Source organism: Ursus arctos, unplaced genomic scaffold (assembly GCF_023065955.2).
Source record: "Ursus arctos isolate Adak ecotype North America unplaced genomic scaffold, UrsArc2.0 scaffold_9, whole genome shotgun sequence".
NCBI classification, from domain to species: Eukaryota; Metazoa; Chordata; class Mammalia; order Carnivora; family Ursidae; genus Ursus; species Ursus arctos.
The window spans coordinates 39,938,546-39,957,801 of record NW_026623111.1 but is presented as its reverse complement, the minus strand read 5'-3'; the positions used below and the strand labels follow the sequence as shown (position 1 = coordinate 39,957,801).

General features: G+C 50.8%; 1 protein-coding gene across 1 annotated transcript; it reads right to left on the bottom strand.

The window, feature by feature from the left end:
* Positions 1–3,877: 3,877 nt before the first annotated feature.
* RASL11B (RAS like family 11 member B) lies at positions 3,878–8,400 on the bottom strand. The gene is made up of 4 exons (XM_026508879.4): positions 8,087–8,400; positions 7,386–7,442; positions 6,154–6,230; positions 3,878–5,352 (listed from the first exon to the last, which is right to left on the bottom strand). The coding sequence occupies exons 1-4, from the start codon at positions 8,229–8,231 to the stop codon at positions 4,882–4,884; spliced, it is 750 nt and encodes a 249-aa protein (XP_026364664.1). The 5' UTR covers positions 8,232–8,400; the 3' UTR covers positions 3,878–4,881.
* Between the last annotated feature and the right edge of the window lie 10,856 nt (positions 8,401–19,256).

The following is a 19,256-nucleotide window of genomic DNA, read 5'->3' as shown; positions in this document are numbered from 1 at the left end:
TCGTCTCTCGGGCCTGGCTCTGGGTGTTTACCACCTGAACTCTGGCCGGCCCGAGAGCCGAAACAGGCACACGCACATGCCAGCCCTGTGCCAAGGCCCTCACAGGCCACTCTCTATGAACACGGTCGATAGAGGTGTAAATACTGTGCGGTTGACTTCTGCCTTTGTAAACCCTCCTCCCGGAGCCCGCATCCGGGCAAACAGAGCGGGCACAGCAAAGTGGTTGGAGGTGCTCCGGAGCTGCGTGGGCCAAGGGTTGTCCCCGGAGGGCCAGGGCAATGGAACTGGCTGTTTACACCAGGGCCCCGACCAATACGATGTTATCCCAACAACAAAGAATTCCATCAAGCTCCCCTCAAGACCACTATTATTTATTTTACTCTGGTTACCAGAAACAGTCTCAATAACAAATAAGCCAGTATTATGAATGTTGTCCGCCATCCCTGCTAAGAAACATTAAGAGACTCCATCTGTCTTTTAAGGGGATTTTAAAAGACAAAACCAGATGATGGAGGGTATTTGAGAAGGGAGGTGGGGTGGCTGGGATCTTGCCACAATCAGTAATAACCCTAATCCTGTTCTCTTCGCACCAAATTAGTAAAGTAATGAGGATAGTGAGAACTTTCTGGAAACTTCTCTTTTTAGACTCTAAAGGGAGTGCAGAAAACATCAGTGTTCCTGATGTATTCATTGTCATAAATAAAGCCCTATAATTCCTTCTGGGCCATCCCCTGAGGGCCCTGTGTTGACTTACAGGCAGAGACTCTGCAGGGCAGCCCCCATGCCCCCCCCCCCTCCCCCCGCAGAGGCAGGACCCGGAGTTACCCAACTGCTCATCTGTGAGGGATTTGTCCCCAAGCTTGCTCGGAAAACACACTTGTTTTCTCCCTCTTGGGGTGTAAAGCGAATGTTGAAATCTCCTGTGTCTCCAGAACAAGGGGCACACTGTGAACACGCCCAGCTTCCAAGCGGCCTGGGGCTAGCAGGAGCCCAGTGGGAAGGCTCCCCCACCCCTGCACACCACACAGCCGGGCAGGCTGCAGAGCACTGCGAATGGTTTTGATTTGCAGCTGGGAGGAAACTGGAAAGCCAGACACCAAGACAGAGTTGGATCCGCTTGTGAGGCCTATGGGTTATGTGCTATGCGGGCCCCCGCCCTGCCTGCACCTTTATTACAGAGCTGGGACCGGAGGCCAGTGAGCGAGGCTGACGGCAACAGCAGATGTGGAGGCCAGGAGACCTGGGGCCAGGGAGGAGCCACAACCCCCGGATGCCACGGTGGGATGGAGGAAAGAGGGCCAGGGCGCGGAGGGCCAGGGCGCGGGGGGCCAGGGCCTGGGGGACCAGCGTCTGCAAGACAGAGAAGAGCACCCAGGGGCGCCTGGCTTGGAGGAGGGGAGCTGGGCCGCTGCGGCAGGCTGCCCAGGGACTAGGCTGTGGCTTCAGACAGGCCTGGGCGTGGGGGCAGGGGGACTAAATCCGTCTCTTAGGAGGCAGATCAGCTCCCTAATTCTTTGGAGCCTCCCTTCTCCCTGTCTGTAGAAGGGACTAAAAACGGACTGTGGGGTTGGTGTGGAGAACATCATTATTTCAAATACCCCGTACAGCCAGACAAGTTTCAATAAACAGAAACAGTCACTGTTCCTGTGTGGCCCTAAGCAGGTGATGTGATCCGAGCCTCAGTTTTCTCATCTTTCAAATGGGAGTGGTAGTATTACCTTCCTCATAGGATTCTTCAAAGATTAAAGGAGATCGTGCACAATCTGACACATTATAAATGTTCTGTAAATTCTAATTCCTTTCCTCTCTCCACCACCCCCCCCTTCCTTCCCCTGGTGGTAAAGGAGGCGTGCCCCTACCTGGGCCAGAGAGGGCTGTTTCTCTGTACCCTATGGTTGCAGTTCAGAAATTTTAAAACAAACACACAGGGATTAAGCTATACTAATAATGAAAGAGTGAGCAAAGGTAATGAAACATGAAGCTAAATTCGTGAGAAGAAAATATGGTGGATTCCAGAACTATAAATATTTAAATTAGCCTGAGACTCTGGACAGAACTGGGACCTGGGGGGTTTCCAGCAGGGCCCCCCCCCCACAGACACTTTATTCCACTGGCTGGATGAGAGCTCTGAGCCCCCTACCCACGTAAACTTCTGAGGCGAAGTAGGAGAGAGCAGGTCCAGCACAGTGGGAAAGTGAGGGGCAACCATGAAGTGCCAGGAGGTGAGGAAGTGAGGCTCACAAGGGAGAGGGGAGGCCTGCCCGGGGGTCTGCGGGCTTGGAGAGCAGATGGACCGGAGGGGAGCGAACGAGTGCGCCTTTACCAGTCATTAATGGAGGTAGAGCACGGCTCAGCACCTTTCCGAGATAAAGTCCCCAGGAAAACTCGGTGTCTTCTCTAATTCCAGAACATGGGTCGAAGACTACTGTTAAGCACATAAAATTTAACCTCATATTCACTGGACATTGTTTATATAACCACACAGAATGAATAAAACTAAAAACGAGCAGAAATTAGTTGGAGAAACTTGCTAGTGCCTTTGAACTGAGATGTTTTGAGACTCTCATGTGAATACCATTTCCCTCCCTGCCCCCAACACACACGCACGCACGCGAGCGTGCGCTTCTCAGAGGTTAGGTCAGGCGTAAGCGTAGAAAACTGCCCTCCATATAAGGAGGGTTTGGGACATCCCCAGGAGCCCTGTCAAGCGCAGGCAGGATATCTACCCTGTGGGAAAACAGACTTGGAGCGTGGCACCGTCCCACAGCAGCCATCAGTAGCCGGTCATCGGCCTGCTTCCCTGGTCCCGCGGCCCTGCGTGTGCAGCAAGCGGTACCCGTATACGAAACATTAGAAAGAAATAACAGTGTGGTCAGAAGACGGGGATTCCTGGGGCGCCTGGGTGGCGCAGTCGTTAAGGGTCTGCCTTCGGCTCAGGGCATGATCCCGGCATTCCGGGATCGAGTCCCACATCGGGCTCCTCGGCTGGGAGCCTGCTTCTTCCTCTCCCACTCCCCCTGCTTGTGTTCCCTCTCTCGCTGGCTGTCTCTCTATCACATAAATAAATAAAAAATCTTAAAAAAAAAAAAAAAAAGAAGACGTGGATTCCTGTCCTTCGTGTGAACTTGAGGCCCTCACTCCAACTCAGAGTCTGTTTTTCTCACCTGTAAGTGGCTGGATTTCCTCCCCTGCCCTCCTCACAGGGTTATCCTGAGGACTAAAGGAGATCTCTCCGTGAAAGCCCTACTCTAAGGCGTCGTTGTTTGCCCGTGAAGACGGTGGCTCACGTGGCCTGCAGGGAAGGTCTCTCCTGGAAGCAGATGCGGGAGGCCTGGCACTTTGAACACACATTGGCGGCAGCAGCTACGTGGGAGGGGCCCGTGGACGGCCCCCGGTCACCAGCCCCCAGCTCTACATGAGAATGGAGCACACTTTTTGAGAGCAGCATACCCAAAGAAGAGGCGTGCCAAAGCCCCGTGTACAGAGAGAAGCAGCAATCTCGGACGGAAGCATATCTTCAAAGCTCAGCTGAGAGATGTCTTAACAGCAGAAAACACAGAGCCGGACATTTGTCTTGGCTTCACCTGGAGGATCCCGAAGGGAGTGGACAGGAGATGCACTATTCTTGAACGTAAAGGGGCGAATTACAATTCACAGCGCTCACAGGCGGGGGCCCTTGACAAGTGAGTTAGCTTGTCTGTGAGCCTGTCTCATCGGTAAAACGGGGCTAAGAGGCTGGACCTCGTCGGCTTGCTCCGAGACTTACCCCAGGAAGGCACCGCGCCTGACGCCAAGCGACCGAGAAGTACCAGACACCGAGCGACACTTGTGTGAAGGACAGAATGTGAACATTTCAATAAAGACCAAGTCAGGGGTCTGCTTTTTTAAAATGAGGTTTATTGTACATAAAATAAATTAATTACAGTTTAAGCCAAAGCATGAGTGGCTTTTTAAAGTGCATCTGTGTCGGGGATTTGGCGGGCGCCCCGGACCTGTTTGCTCGCTGTCAGACAGGGTTTTCGTATTGAAGCCACGACTCGGCCAGGCCGAGGAAACGACCCGACGTCATTGCTGTGAGCCATTTATACAAATCACACCAAAGTCAATGAACACATCTTTTTTTTCTGTACCTGATGCAACAGTGAAAAAAAAATTATAGTCTCACAATTATTCAAAGTCTGGGGCTGAAGAGTTTGAGTTCTCAGCCCTTTAACACATGCTCGACTAAGCGTCCTCGTCCTGGGTCAGGCCCCAGAAGCTTACAGATGTCCATCCAGCTACAGAACATCTGGCCCATAAACCCCACCCTCTGTTGGGGGGTGGGGGGGAGTCCTTTCGTCCCTGTTCCTTAAAGAAGAAATCTGGGTATCCTTCAGGTTAGAAAGGCATTCTGTCAGGACCAGTGTTCCGGAGACGCAAATCAGACATGTAAGAGAAAAAGCAATTTTTCCTCTTGGGGGGAGAAAGGGGAAAAGAGAGAGAGAGAAAAAGGGGACAGCCTGTGGGTGCTTAATCCGTTCTTTCATTCCCGCTGTCAACCACACCCACCGAGTTGCTGAAACTACTACCACTGACTGTCATTTACAAGGGAAGGAACAAAATCCCGAGCGGTTCTGCCGCCCTGCCCACTCCAGGGGAAAGGACGCCGAGTCCGGGTCACGCGTCCAGAGCGGCTCAGCCAGTGGGCCGGCTCTCCAGCCTCAGTTCTGTCCCCCTGCTCAGAACACGTCCTTCTCTGCAGCAGTTCCACAGGCCCTCCTGGCCCCTCGGCTCCGGCCCTTTCTGGAACCATGAACTCCTGCCAGCATTCAACGTTCCTGCCCGGGAAGAACCTCGGGCCCCCTTCCTGGGAAGACCAAACCCCCCGTGGGCGTCCCCGCTTCAGACGGAGGTGACCGTCCTCACTTTGGCCGACAGGGCTTGCTTGAACCTCCTCTTCAGGTCCTGCATGTTGGGGGACTTGGGCCTGGGGATGAGGGAGGTTCTCCGCTTCTCCGGCGTGCCGCTGGGCTGCTGTTTGTGGCTCACCTCCTTGCACAGCACGTGGAAGGCGTTGTAGACGTCGTTGTAGTTTTCGCTGACGGACACTTCGTAGAACGAGCAGCCCAGCATGCCGGCCAGCTGCAGTCCCAGCTGCGGGTCAACCTGCTTCACGTGCAGCAGGTCCGCTTTGTTGGCCACGACCACCACCGGCAGCCGGCTGCCCAGGTGCAGCTGCTGGACGTGCTGGTGGAGCTGGCCGATGAGTTCGTAGCTCTGGTAGTCGGTGACGGAGAACACGATCACCACGGCGTCGGCCCAGCGAATGCACCGGTTCAGCGGTTCGCCGCAGCTCAGGCCGTTCTCGCGGACCTGCCAGAGAAGGGGGATGAGGGTGAGGGGAGCACCGGGGGTAGGGGGGCGCAGGGAGCCCCTGGCTCGGCCGGACCGCGAGGTCCAAGGAGCCCTGGACGGTAACGCCAGGTTGCAGGCCATACACAAGCCAGCTCCCCACACGCTTCAGCTTTCTGGACAATATGTTGACCCAGCTGCACGGAGTTGGAATAAATAACAGTGCAGCTCACCACACTCAAGTGGAAAATTGACCTGCAGAGAACTCCACGCAGAGAGACTTTGTAGTTGCACAAAATGGGAAATTAACTGGCTAGACAGTAAGTCTGGGGAAGTAAAGATAGGAGCTGGAAGCATTTAAACCTGGATAACCGCCCAGTTCAAGAGGGAAAAAACACACACACACCAGCGGGGCTCTTTTGTCTATAGAGTAACTTTCCACGATATTAAAGTGAGCCCACGGATTTAACGACTATACCTAAATGTTTGATTTTCAATGCCAAATACACGAAGGTAAAAACTGATCTTTTTAACCATGGCAAGGCAACTGTGCTAATCCCACGTGTGTTTGGTTTGGTCTTTCCTGCCGGATAGAATCCTCCTAAAATGTCTGCCCCTCAGCCCAATCTCCCAAACAAAGCCAGGAAAGACTGACCAACAGCCAAAGACAACTGAAGTGACAAGTAACGTGTAATAGCCCAGTTTTGACTCCCCCCAAATTTCTCTCCTCTTCAGCCTAAGGTATTATTCTGAGAACAACTGAACAATTCCAAAGCCAAGTAGGCTCCCCTTGACTTAGTCACAAATCTCAGAGCTTCGTACCTGAACACCTGGCGTGTCTTGAACCTGTATAGCCAGGGTTTCACCTTCTATTTGCACTTGTCTGGTATAGAGATTACCTATAAAGGCAAAAAAAAAAAAAAAGAGAGAGAGAGAGCGAGAGAGAAATTATGTTTTTCCTTCTTATACAACTTTTAAAACATGGTGGGATTTTAAGTAAGAAAAAATATATAACCTGAACCAATACACACAAATAAACTATGGTTTATTCTATTTAATGAGCGTATTTCGGCTGTTTTCTTAAACAACTGCAATTCTAACCCCAGATTAGGGGATTTATTAAAACCAAGGCAAGGATTGCAAGTTTTTGGAAACTGACTTATCTCATTTTAAATGGCTCTCCCATATTTAGAGTATTTCCTTGAAGTAAATTTTCTTGTTCAGCATGTGTTTTAATTTAGTACTTCATTACTCTCTGACATCAGTTTAGTGATTCGGTGTAAAAAACTTGGTAGGCAACTATTGTTAGTAAATGCACAGCCAACATTATCAGTTGGAATAAAAATGTGACATAATGGTAGCCGAATCTACATCAAAGCAGAAGGCTGTCATGCCTTATCTTGGGATGGTTTATATAGCACATTTCAAATAATCCCCTTAGGTACTAAATATGGTCTGAGGATTTAAGCAATTTGCTAACAGAGCATAGGTAGAAAGCCCTTAAGCCTCCCCCGTGGCCATCTTTAATCACAGAGATTGAAATAGTGTCCTCTCATTTATTTGGGAGCTCCCCTCCTCAAATTCTACCATCTAGTTATTTTTTCTTTGTTAAGAAAAGAGAACTTTAGGTTTACAACGGCTCTCCTTTGGCCTTTGCTTTAAAAGGTCACCTCTGAAAGGCTGCCAACAGAGAGGCAGAGGGGTGGGGGGAGGAGCTGGCCATCTTTTTTTTTTTTTATGACTTTTGCAGGAGTGTTTTGAAGGGAGAGACTCTTGAATACAAAGGGTGCTTCCAACTGGGGTCCCTATAGTTAAAACATACCAAGGAGAATACTTTCAGGCACTTGATAAAATGATGAATGGGGCTTGGAATGGAATGAGGCCAGATGGCAGTTATGGGAGGGGGGAGCTGGGGAGGGGGCAAGTAAAATTGGAAGTGGCAGGATCCTGATACTCAGACTGTCACTGTGAAGCAGGCTACCCTGGAGACACTGAAAAATGGTTAAGAGCAGTACTGTGCAAGCTGAGGGCACTCCCCAAATGCGCCTCCTCACCTGCGTTTCTTTCATAGTCTCCAATGAATCGTTTGGTGAGGAACCGGACCACCAGAGCTGCAGGTCAGAGAAGAGAAAGGAAAGAGAGTTAACTCTGGCATAAGAAGTTAAATTGGTGTCCACCCCACCCCCAGCCTGGGAAACCGCTCTCACAGAGGAAGCAAGCCGGGCGGCCACCAAGTGAAATTCCTAGCCTGCAGCTTCTTGACCCTTCTTCCAGACACAAGGGAGAGGGGGTAGAAGGCCTTGTGAATTATGGCTCTGTCCAGCTGGAAGGGTCATTTGGCCCACCCGCCTCCTGAGGCCGGCTGAGCCGCACCTAAACCTTCCAGGAGACAAAGGTCTTTCCTACCCTTAAAGACCTCCAGGAGGGGTTCCGTTCCCTAAGTTCCCCTTCGGGTCCAGGCACCGCCAGACAGGCTCAAGAACCCCAAAGTTCTAATCCCAGTTGCGCCGGCGGTGCCCGGAAGGAGGCCTGGCCATCCTGGATCCCAGTTTCCTTCATCTGTTGAAGAAGGGGGTTAAGGCGATGCTGGCTCAGGTCCTCGCGGAGGGGCACCAGATCAGTAGGAGGGGATGGGCGGTCAGCTGCCCTCCCATCCTCTCCCCCACGCCTCGCTCATACGCAACTCCCGGGGGGGGGGGGCGTCCACGTCCAGCCCCAGAGACGAGCCGGTTCTCGCCCGAGCGCGAAGACTCACCGGTCTTGCCCACGCCACTGGCCCCCACCACGGCGATCTTGACCAGGCGGCGGCCCGCCGCCCCCAGGCAGCAGTCGGCGGCAGCCGCGGCGCTGCCCGGGGCGGGGTACTCGGCGATGGTGCACATGTTCTGAATGAGGCGCATCGCCGCTCCAGCCCGAGCTGCACCACGCGGGACGGGACCTGCGGGGCGGCACCACTCTCGTGCTGCGCGGGAGCGAGCTGGAGAACGCGGCCGGAGAGATCCGCGGTAAAAAGGCACGGGAGCGCGGCTGCGCGGTAACCTAAACTAGCTCAGGCTCGGGACTGGGACTGCAGCCGGGCTGCGCGCGCGCTGTTTTCTCCGGGGCTGGCCCCGCCCCTTCCCTCCCGCGACCAATCCCGAGGCGCCCCTCGAGAGGCGCCGCCCCCGGCGCCTCTCGGCGCGCGCCGCGCCCCTGGGGGCGCCCGGAGGCAGTGCTGGGCCCCGTGAAGCGCAGGGAAAGTGGGGCTACCTGCCCGAGAGGGGCAACGTGAGAGCGCGAGCCGAAAGCGCAGCCAATGGCAGGCGAGGGTGCCGCCCGGGGTCCCGCTGCGGGGGCACGCGGCCGATGCTGTGGCCGCGGGGTTGGAGGCGGCTCGGGGTCCGGGAAGCGGGGCTCGGCTTCGGGGCGAGCGTGGCAGAGGCGGCGGCGGCCCTCCAAGAGCGGTCCCCGACCGTGGGCCTTCTGGGTCCCCATCCCGTGCGCCTGATCCCCGCGGCACCCTGACGGCTCGGCCTGCGCCCTGACTGCCCACGCCCACGCTCGGGGGACTTGCCGGCCACGGCCTCGAGGGTGTGAACACCCAGGCTCGGGAGCGCGCGTCCCGCTGCCTGGCTTCTTGCCCAGCTGCTTCATTTGGGATGTGATTGCACTGACTTGAGTGCGACCGATCATAGATTTGGCAGTCAGTTACAAAGACCCCATATCCCCTCCCCTGAGATGTGATAATTACCTTTGGGGCAAAATAATGTCACCCATGTTGTTCTAGACGCACTTACTCTGACTCCGGTACCCAGGGCAGCAGATCACTCAGCCTCTAGTGACTAGCTCACATGAACACACAGAAGGTCGGGTGGGTGTACTGCACACTCAGAGGCAAATCGCGAGGTAATTATAGAACAAGCTTTCTAGCGCCTCACACACAGTCACACCTCCTCCGAGAGCTGTGAACTGGAAAGAAAACAGTTACCCCAGCTGTCTCTGGATGCTGACTTGATTGGGAGTCAGAAACCGGAAAGGGTCCGCAACACTTAGTTTCTGGTTCTAAGGAATGGCAAGACTTAGTTACGTGACTTGATGCCAAGGAAGACATGGGCATGCACTTCACGAAATCCCAAGCTCCTGCCCCTTAGGTTCTCATTGGGGAAAGGCTTCAGCGGCAGGCCCCATCCAAGCAACATCCCGTAGCTGGAACTGACTGCAGAGTGTCACTGGACACTGGGGCTGACCAACTCCTCACTGCCCAACCACTCTCCTCCCCAACCTTCTAACCCTGTGGTCACCCACGTGTTCCAGAGGCTTTTATCCTGGGGGCGAATGGCAATCAATACTGTGGCTTTGTGTCCACATCCACATCAAACATGGATGTATGAAAAGGTAAAATAAACCAATTCCCTTATCTACGCGTGTCAGGCATCTAGTTTGGCTCCCCCTGATGCTCTGAACTTAACTGACTGGGTATCTGACAGAATTTAGGAGGCTGACCCACTTCAGACTCTGAGATGAACCCTCTTGCCTATCAGTTTAGGTATCCACAGGAACTAAAGGGGAAATAGAAGGGTAATCTCAAGCTTTGACACTTGGTAGCAAGTCTAGGTGGGGAAACATAACTAGCAAGACATACAAACAACCTTGGCAATAAGCATAATAAAAGGTTGACTTCTAGGAAGATCACAAGAATGAAATAAATTTAGCCATTTGAGTCAGAACAAAAAAAGAGCATTTCCAACATGCACCGTGTCTTTCTGCGTGGTTCAAATCAAACTTGAATTTTGTTGTTCTATAAAATCAAACTAAGCAAGACTGTAATTACAGGTAATCATGTTCTTTTTAACCCTCCCCCCCCAAACAAGCCTGTAATTCCATGATGCTTACATAGTAAAATAATTATGCGGTCTAAAGTTTTTAACTGCTTTTTACACACACACACACACACACACACACACACACACACTCAGACTCAGACTCAGACTCAGACATGACAAAGTTGTCAGGGGAATTTTGCCTGGAATCATTTTCATTTCTGGAGCTTGATTTTCATGACCATGAGCCTGTACTAAGCCTATGATTTTTCTGTCTGAAAAATCACACACAAAAGCTGAATTTGGTATTACTATTTTAGGTCTAAATGATCTGGCTGTGCTTTAAAGAACACAGAAAAGAAAGACACAAGAGAAAGTTGAAAAAAGAAAAGGGAGCTCTTTAAATTCAAAACACCTAGCAAATAGCCCACCTCCACCCCACCTGCTTTGGATGATAACACTGAGAGTTACCCCTTCTTGGAAATGCATACAATTAAAAAAAAGAAGAAGAAGAAGGGGAAGGGGCAGGGGACTTGATATATACGGAAAGCTTGTTTTAGTCCAGGCTGCCGACTGGGGATTCAGCATACAAGAATCTCATTTTACCCTCGCCGCAGTCCTGTGAGGCAGATATGACCGTTACTTGCAGCTGCAGTGATATATTGTGCTCAGTGAACCACCGCAGACCTTGGAGGCTCCCAGTTCCGTGGGCTGACTGTGCTCTGCTGGGTGGTTCTCGCCTGGGGCCTCTCATGTTGTAGTCAGACGGCAGCTTCAGCGGGAGTCATCGGAAGGCTCATCAGGGCTGGACATCCAAGATGGCTTCTTTGTCCACATGTCTGCCTTTCAGCTGGAAAGGCTGGGACAGCTGCGACTAGCCAGCATCTCTCTCACTCTCTGACTTCTCTCTGTGGTTTGCTCAGGCTCCCCCCGCAGCATGGCGGGCAGCTCCCCTTAGAGTGGGTATTCTAAGACAGGAAGCAGAAGCTGCCAACCTCTTAAGGCCTGTGTGTGGAAATGCACACAGCATGACTTCTGACGTCGGTCAGGCAATCACAGAGCCCCCCCAGAGGAACAGTCAAGGCTCAGAGACACAGATCCCACCCTGTGATGGGAATAGCATGAAAGAATTTGTGGCCATCTGTAATGCACCACACTTCCATTTCGTAAATGAGAAAACAAAGACTTAGGTTAAAAATTCCTCCCAGGTTACAGATGCTATAAGGGACAGGACCAAAGTCTGAGAAGGACGAAGAGCACAGAAAACAGCCAGGAGGTTCACAATGAGATGGTGTCCTGTGATACCATGCCGCAAAAGTGGTTTGAACTGCTCTCTCTCCCTCTATTTTTGCTGTTTTTGTTGTTGTTGTTGAGCTAAAAGAGATGCGGACAAGGGTGGGGAACATGAGAGACTTGGAGAGGAAAAAAAAAATATTTTGCCAAGTCCCGATTTTGCCTCAGCCCCTGGCGTTTCTATCACGTCCTTTGATCTTTAGAGCTAATCTTTGATCTGAGAAATTCCGGAGACAACCCAGTTTCTGGAAGCCCTTAAGGTAGCAGAATATGAATTCAACATTGAATGTCTGGGCCAGGGGTATCACAGGCACTGTGCTAGGTCCTGGGTCTACACTGGCAAACAGGACAGACACAGTCTTCACCGTTCCATGTAGCGTGGGAAATAGAAATAAATGAGCAATTTCAATACAGTGCGGGAAAACGCTTTGATAGGGAAAATTCAGGAGCCAGAGGACTACATGATAGATTGAAAAACCTGGATTACGGGAGTCAAGGAAGAATGTGAAAACATTCAAGTGGTTGAAAATGTTGTGAATTGCGTACAGGCATGCGTGTTTGTGGAAATGCAGAAATGACTCCCAGAGCTGTAGAACAGGTCCACCCATGGAGCTGTCCCTCTTCCACTCTGCCGTCCCTCAAAACCCACAAAGCTTGAGACGGACATGGCGGAAAAGCCCAGTATCTCCACAATGGAGCCCGACAGCCGAAAGCAACCAAGTTACAGAAAGATGGAGTCCTCCCTGTTTCTGCCTTGCAAATCTTATCGGAGTACATCTAGTTAACGGAATTAATTTGTATCTGTTACCCTAGGTGCAAGGGAGCCTGGGAAATGTGCTTAGCTCTCTAGTCTCGGCTGAGAGGATAGAAATGAAGCCGTGAGCCCAGCATTGCCTCCCTACTTCTCCAACAGCCCAAAGAACATGTAGGCCCAGAAAAGGAGAGATCAGGCCCCACCAGACATTTAATTTTCAATTATAGAAGAATAAAATGAAGTTTTCGATGGATTGCTTCGAAACCGTTGTGTAAGACCATTATTTTCCTTGCATCTCTGTAATGTGTCGACACCAGCTCTGCTTCTTAGAACTGTTTTCCTCTATTCTGGCACAGGGAATGTCTATTAATTTCATTGCACAGAATCCGTTTCCATTCTTTAGTGAGAACACCCCAATATTCCCCTGGATACATCCCCTCCTCCACTCCCCTGTTGCTCAGGTAATGGTAGTGGGGGGGATACCAGTCCCTAATTCCAGGAGTGGATACCAGTAAGTCCCTGTGATTCATTCAGGGCTGGGCCAGTGAAATTCCCCCCTGAGAGTTTTGCTGGCAAAAGGAGGTTTCATTTGCCCCAGTGTGATCAGCTGGTAGAGAGTAAGCCTGGAGCTCCAAGTAGCCATCGCGAGGCAGCCCTGTGGGGGAGTCTGCTTCAGAATGACGCCAACCGAGGAGAAAGCCAAGCTGAGAGGTAGAGAGGACCAGGACCCTGACGGCATCTTTTCCAGCCGTGCATTAAGCCATGCCCGAAAATCCAGACTTACCCCCTTGAAATTCCCAGTCACAAGAGTCAACACCGTCACTTTTGAGATTAAGCTGGTTTGAGTTGGATCTCTGTCCCTCGTACTGGACAAACCCACACACATCCTGTTGGTGTAGAGTCCTGGGCTCTGCCCCGGCCGCACTGCGATTGGCCCCTGGCATCAGCAGCATCTCTCGTGCAGAACTCTGAAGCCCAGCAGTCCCTCCAGCACGGGAAGTCATGGCTGTCAAACCGTCCCTTCCTTTTCATCTCACTTTGCGGCTACCCTGTCAGTGCTGTCCTGCGACCGATGGAAACAAACACGTGATTGAAAAGGATATCAGTACATCCAGACAATGGAACAGTCGGCACTAAAAAGAAAGGCGCTATCACGACATGAAAAGACATGGAAGAGCTTAACCACATATTACTAAGTGAAAGAAGCCGATCTGAAAAGGCTGCATGCTGTACATTCGGACTATATGACATTGTGGAAAAGGCAGAACGAAAGAGACAGTAAAGAGATCAGCGGTCGTCAGAGGAGGGGAGCGATGGAGGAATGGACAGGCGGAGCACTGGGGATGTCTAAGGCCGTGAAGCTACTCTGTGGGGTACTGTGCGTTTGTCCAAACCCACAGAATGTACACCCAGAGTGAACCCCTATTAATAGAGACTTTGGGCTTTGGGTGATAGCGATGTGTCGATATAGGTTTGTCAATGGAAACACGTAACACGCTGGTGGGGGTGGTGATGGTGGGAAGGCCGTGCCCACGTGCGGGCAGGAGCTACGTATGGGAAACCTGCACCTTCTGTTCAATTCTGCTGTGATCCTAAAACTATACATATATAAAATAGGGCTTGTAATCCAACTCCATTTTATAATATTCCTGCTAAGAGATTGCCCACCTACTCAAGAATACTTCAGTGACGGGGACGCCCCACCATCCACAGCAGCCCATTTAGGCTGACCCTAGCAGGAAGACGGACGGCGATCCACTCCGCAGCTCTCCAAACACGGGGGCTGCTGCTCCCTTGTCATTCATGGTAGTTTGGAAAGGACTAAAGGACCAGGAAGGGGAAAGGAAGGGGGTTGCCTGTGACCCGGAATTGTAAAGAAACTGCAAACACAGGGGCATGTGTCCTGCATCCGTGTTGAGGATGACTAGCGTTTTCAGCATTCGATTGTAAAAATTAAAAAGAACTGGATTCAAGGGGGTGGAAATTAATTTTAAACTACTCATTTTCTAAGAGATCTAGGAGTGTGAAAATGGGAATATTCAGAACTATCTGCATAACGTGAGGTTTTCGCCCAAGGGCTCTCTGCAATGTGTGTTAGGTGTCTCCACGACATAGAGCTGGGACACGGTGGGTGTTCGATGGCTTTTTTTTTTTTTTGTCAACTTTCCTTTTAGTCGAAGCTGTACTGAAAGACAGAATCACTGGGTTCAAAAGGCAAAGTAGGAGGGAAGGCGAGTTGGAACTCAATTAAATAAAAAGGATACACACACACACACACACACACACACACACACACACCCCTCTTGCCGTGACAAAGATCACCTATTAACCAGCACACTTTAATTTTGACAAAAGTAAGATCTTTAAGTTCCTGGAACAGGCCTTCCCTCCCCCTCCCACATACTTTGGTTGGTTTCTATGGTAGCAAATGGCCCACATTTCCCCCTTTCCACACTCAGGGAAAAAGAAGCACTAGTGTTCTACAATTACGTCCCTTTGCTTCTCTATCAGATTTTTATCTCTCTTATTCTGGAAGGTTTTCTCCACCCTCTCTCTTGTTTTCAATGCAAGGTATAAAGAGAAGGTAAAAGAAAAGGTGAAAATAATTCTTTTTCATTCAGGGCAAAATCTGATATTTTCTTCTCCTCTCAGTGATTCAAGTCCTCACAACGCAAGTCATTTTTCTGGAAATACGGATGATGAATTTGGTAAGCAATTTGATGAGCAGAACTCAGACTAAATTCGAGTTTTAAACATTACTTGGAACAACGAGTGAATTTCCTCTTGTTTTCACGGAGAGGAGGAAAGCTCACAGTGCCTGTTGTCCCAAAGAACAGGGAACACATTAGGAATGGACATTACTGCACTATTAATAAACCCATTGTTAGGGATTCCCTCGGTTAAATGGAAAGTCGAAAAACATTGCAACCTGATAGTGCTAATGTTCTTGGAGGTAATTTCCTTCTTCTTTCCTCCAGTGGGAAGACTCCTTCAAGCATGGCCGTCTACCCCTGCCCTTCCTCACTCATTGTCTGTGCAGAAGACAAAGAACAGAGAGAAATAAGTATCAGGCCTGGTTCCCCAGGAATGAGTGCTCTTGGGGTACACGACAAGGTCCTATGATCAGGAAATAAGCCAAGCAGAAAGGTTCAGAAAGATTCAGACGATTGAGCCAATTGTTTGACAGAACCTGGGGTTTCAAATTCCTAAGTAGATTGGACACACCTAATATTTGCCCTCTAACTTCCCCTAAGGGTGCCTTAAAGGTCACCAAAGGACGCTCTAGGCATCCTTATTTGTCTATGCAGAGAGGGCAGAGCCTCTCCCCACAGCCTCTCTCCTTAGCATAATATACAAAAACTCAGAGGAGATCACAATTCTTCATAACTGTCCACCTGTGTTACGAGGAGACCACGAGCTTCACTACCCTTCCATTCCTCAAACCCCCTGGACAGCAGAGTTAAGAGAAATTAAGGCAAAGCCACTGATTCTCATTCTTTATCTACCTTTCAAAATTACAGCGACCATCCAGTTCTTTCTAAGCTCTAATTAGTGCCGCTGTATCAGGCCGTTCCCTAGTGTCTGAAGCATCGCAGGCCCTGGTGTGCAGTACAGAAGTGAAGTCCCAAGTCGGCAGAGTTCTGCAAGTTACTTGGTTAGTGAAACTATAGATAGCGATGTGATCGTTTCCTAGAGGAAAATGAAATTCAGCCACCACCAAAAAGCGTGTCCATTCTAACTGTAGTCTACGGAAGTTTAGGATTTTCGTCAAGATATCTGCGTTGTTAATGCAGTTGCCTTTCGAGTAAAAAAGAAAATGGATAGCAGATGAGAAAAATGTGATGGGATGGCTTTTAGGAAATGACTCATGCACTTGCTTGATTTGACAAGGTTTCTATATAAAGAAACAACTTCGCCCCAAAATAGAAGCTGCCCACGGCAGAATGTGGCTCGTAGAGGAGTTGTTTGTCCATCCCAAGCACGAGGAACGTGAAGGTCGGTATGCGGGGGCATCTCTGCTGGGGGCGTTCCGTGAAGCCCGTAAATGATTCATTTGGAATGTAAAGCTGTCCGATCCAGGACCTTACGTTTTTCAAGATAGGAAAACCCCAGTGTACTTTGAGATATTTCCTAACTGGCTCGAAAAGCAAACAACAACAAAAACGTAGCATTTTTTTTTCTTTTGCACAGAATGTGTACGTCCGTGCTAACTGGAAATATATTTAGCTCGAGGGTGAGTGAATTCTAACAGATGTTGTGACATACGATATGTTAACTATCTAATGACATCAGGCATATGAAAATGCCCTGTGAATTGTACAGCTTTGATATCTTCGGTATGAAAACGAAGTGAAGAGTTATTTCTCCAGCCGGGATTGTCCCTTAATCAGTTATGGGAAGTCGTGTATTTATAACTCAGTCCAGTCCTCTCCCAAATTCTTCCTTACCTGGGCCTAGATGCAGAGCTTGGCTGGAAAGACTGAGCTGGAGCCTTTCTGGTGTTCATTTGCCAAAACACGCAGGAGAGCCGAGAGCCAGGGCCTTCGGCTGCCCGCCGTCCGCAGGCAAGAGACGGAATGATCTCTTCCCGACGGGCTATGGCACTGCGTTATGAAGCAGCCCCACCGCGGGGGCCCAGGAACACGGAGGAGAACAACATCCAGACTGTTCCGCCGTGCCACCTCAGGCTCAAGGAGTTTCTCAACAACTTGGCCAAGCGTTAAGACCCTTAGCAGCTTCTCCCTCCCCATGATGACCCAGCCTGGCCCTTAGGAAGCCCCTTTCGTAGCCTGGGCCCCCTTGCTCTTTCCCTCCCTCCTTCCTCTTCAGTTCACCCCCAGGCCCAGCCCACTGGATGTGTGCTTCAAGCTCATTGTTTTCTTCCCCATTTGACAGGCGGCATTGTTTGTTCCTTCACTCTCCGCCTCTCCACGCTCGTGTGTAAGCTCCGTGAGAGTAGAGGTTATGTTTCCTTCTCTGCTCTAGCTCCAGAACCTAGAGAAGTCCTTAGCGCAGGGCACATAACAGCAGTTACTAGGGGTTTGTGCAAACATGAATGAATGAATGTGTGCATTTCCTATGCCTCGAGAAAGGCAGTAGAGCTGAGAGCCTGAGAAAGCTGGAAGCGTGGAAGGGAAGGACCAGGGGATGGAGGGGTGGGGATGAGAACACGGAGGTGAGACAGGATCTCAGGCTCCTCTGGGCACCGGCTCACTCTTGCCTCACTCCTGCCACAGATGCCGGGAAACGGACCGAGAGGCTGGCTTTGCAGTTAGGTGATTTCGAGGTGAAGGTGGACAGAGTGCTGCTGACGGCTGGCTCGGGTGTCAGGGGAGTAGAATTAGGTCACCAGCACAGAATGGGGGGCAGGACTAGGAAGACGCAGAGTGGGAGAGGGGAAGGCTTGGGGAGAACCAAACAGGCAGGTTACATCCACTAAAGATGCTTTGGAGAAGCTAAGTGCTAGCTGAAATGATGGGACAGGAATATGGAAGGGGCTTGAGGTACCCACATTCTCTTTGGGGAAGAGAAGAGAAAGGGGGTGGTGTCTCAGAAAGCCAAGGGGGTGACTTCATCCAGAATTTGGGAGAATGGCTGATTCTGGAATCTAAGTGGGGAGGGAATCAAGGATGTCCATGGGGAGCCCACCTGGAGGGAGAGCGCTGGGAAGTCATTCCCGAAGCTTCCTGTGGGCCAGCACCGTGCTCACAGCAAGCAACCCGTGGCTGTGCAGCGCACGCCAAGACCATCTGTAAATGGACAAACAGGCTGGACTGGCAGCTCACAAGGGCCAGTGCTATGATTTTTTTCCACCCCTGCATCTCTGCATCTAGTGGGTACCTGCTGTATCCTCGCTCTCCATAAGTAGTTGTTGAATAAAATAAATGAACAGAGCAGATTCCGGGTACAAACTGGCAGACATGGTTTTCTATGGTTCACCGTCTCACATGGGTCTTCTCCGGACTCTTAGGGGACTTGCGTGCCTTCCCCTAAGCACACACAGTGTCCCAGGCACTGTTCCACGTGCGCCGTACATACGGACTCATTTCATCGTTACCACGAACCTACAAGACAAGGCCAATACTGCTGTCATCCCCGCTCACAGATGTGGAACCAGACCCAGGAAAGGTAGGCAGTTTGCTCGAGATGACACAGGTGGGAAGAGGGAAAGGGAGCGTTTGAACCCACACAGTCTGGCTCCAGAGCCCCACAGCTGACAACCCGCTGCCCACTTCTCTAGCGACGCTGGGCAAAGCCTTGGCGATCTTCAGCCCTTATCTCACCTTTTAGTCTTGTGTGCAACTGGCCGGTGGAGCAGGTGGTCCTTGGAAGGGAATGTGTGCAATGCAAGGATGAAGAGGGCAGCAGGTTGCGTCGGGGGGAGACAGGAGTCCCCAGCTCTGTGTGGAGGGGGCAGGCTGGGGGGTGTAGGGGCTGCGTTGGTTAAAAGTGACCCTGCATATAACCTGTCAGGGTAAGAGCCGTTCCCCCCAGAGCCGTGTGGATCACAGCTACAGGACCATGGTTTGACCAGGATGTCACCTATGTCAATAGGTGAGTATAGGAAGTTTAGGACAAGTTACCCAGGAAAGCAATGCTAAAACCAAGACTGTCAGCTTATTCCCAGTGGGGGAGGAGAAAAGAATATCACTTCCTGAATTTAACTGAAGCATTCCATTCAATCACCTCTTGATGTTGCCCAGAAGTCTCAAGGCCTGAAAAAGAAATCACTCGGAATTGAGTCTGGCATAGAGTTCAATTTAACCCCACCCATAAGCAAAGTACTCTGCAAAGTGCTTTGAAAAAAAAAGAAAGGGAACGTGGCATTGGTCTGTGTCTCAGTGTTTTGCTTTTCCACCTTCTGTGTTTCTGTTACATAACACCAGCCCCATTCAGAGCAAGGATAATGCTTCACAGTAGGCCTGGCGCCGTGACCAGCAGCACATCTGCTGAACGCTGGTGGCTGTTGACAAATGCCACAGCTCCACTTGCGCATTTAATGATCCACAAAACCTTCGATTGCTTCCTCTGCTCTGCCCATGTGACCATTATGTATAGGACATGAGTTCCAGCGGGGG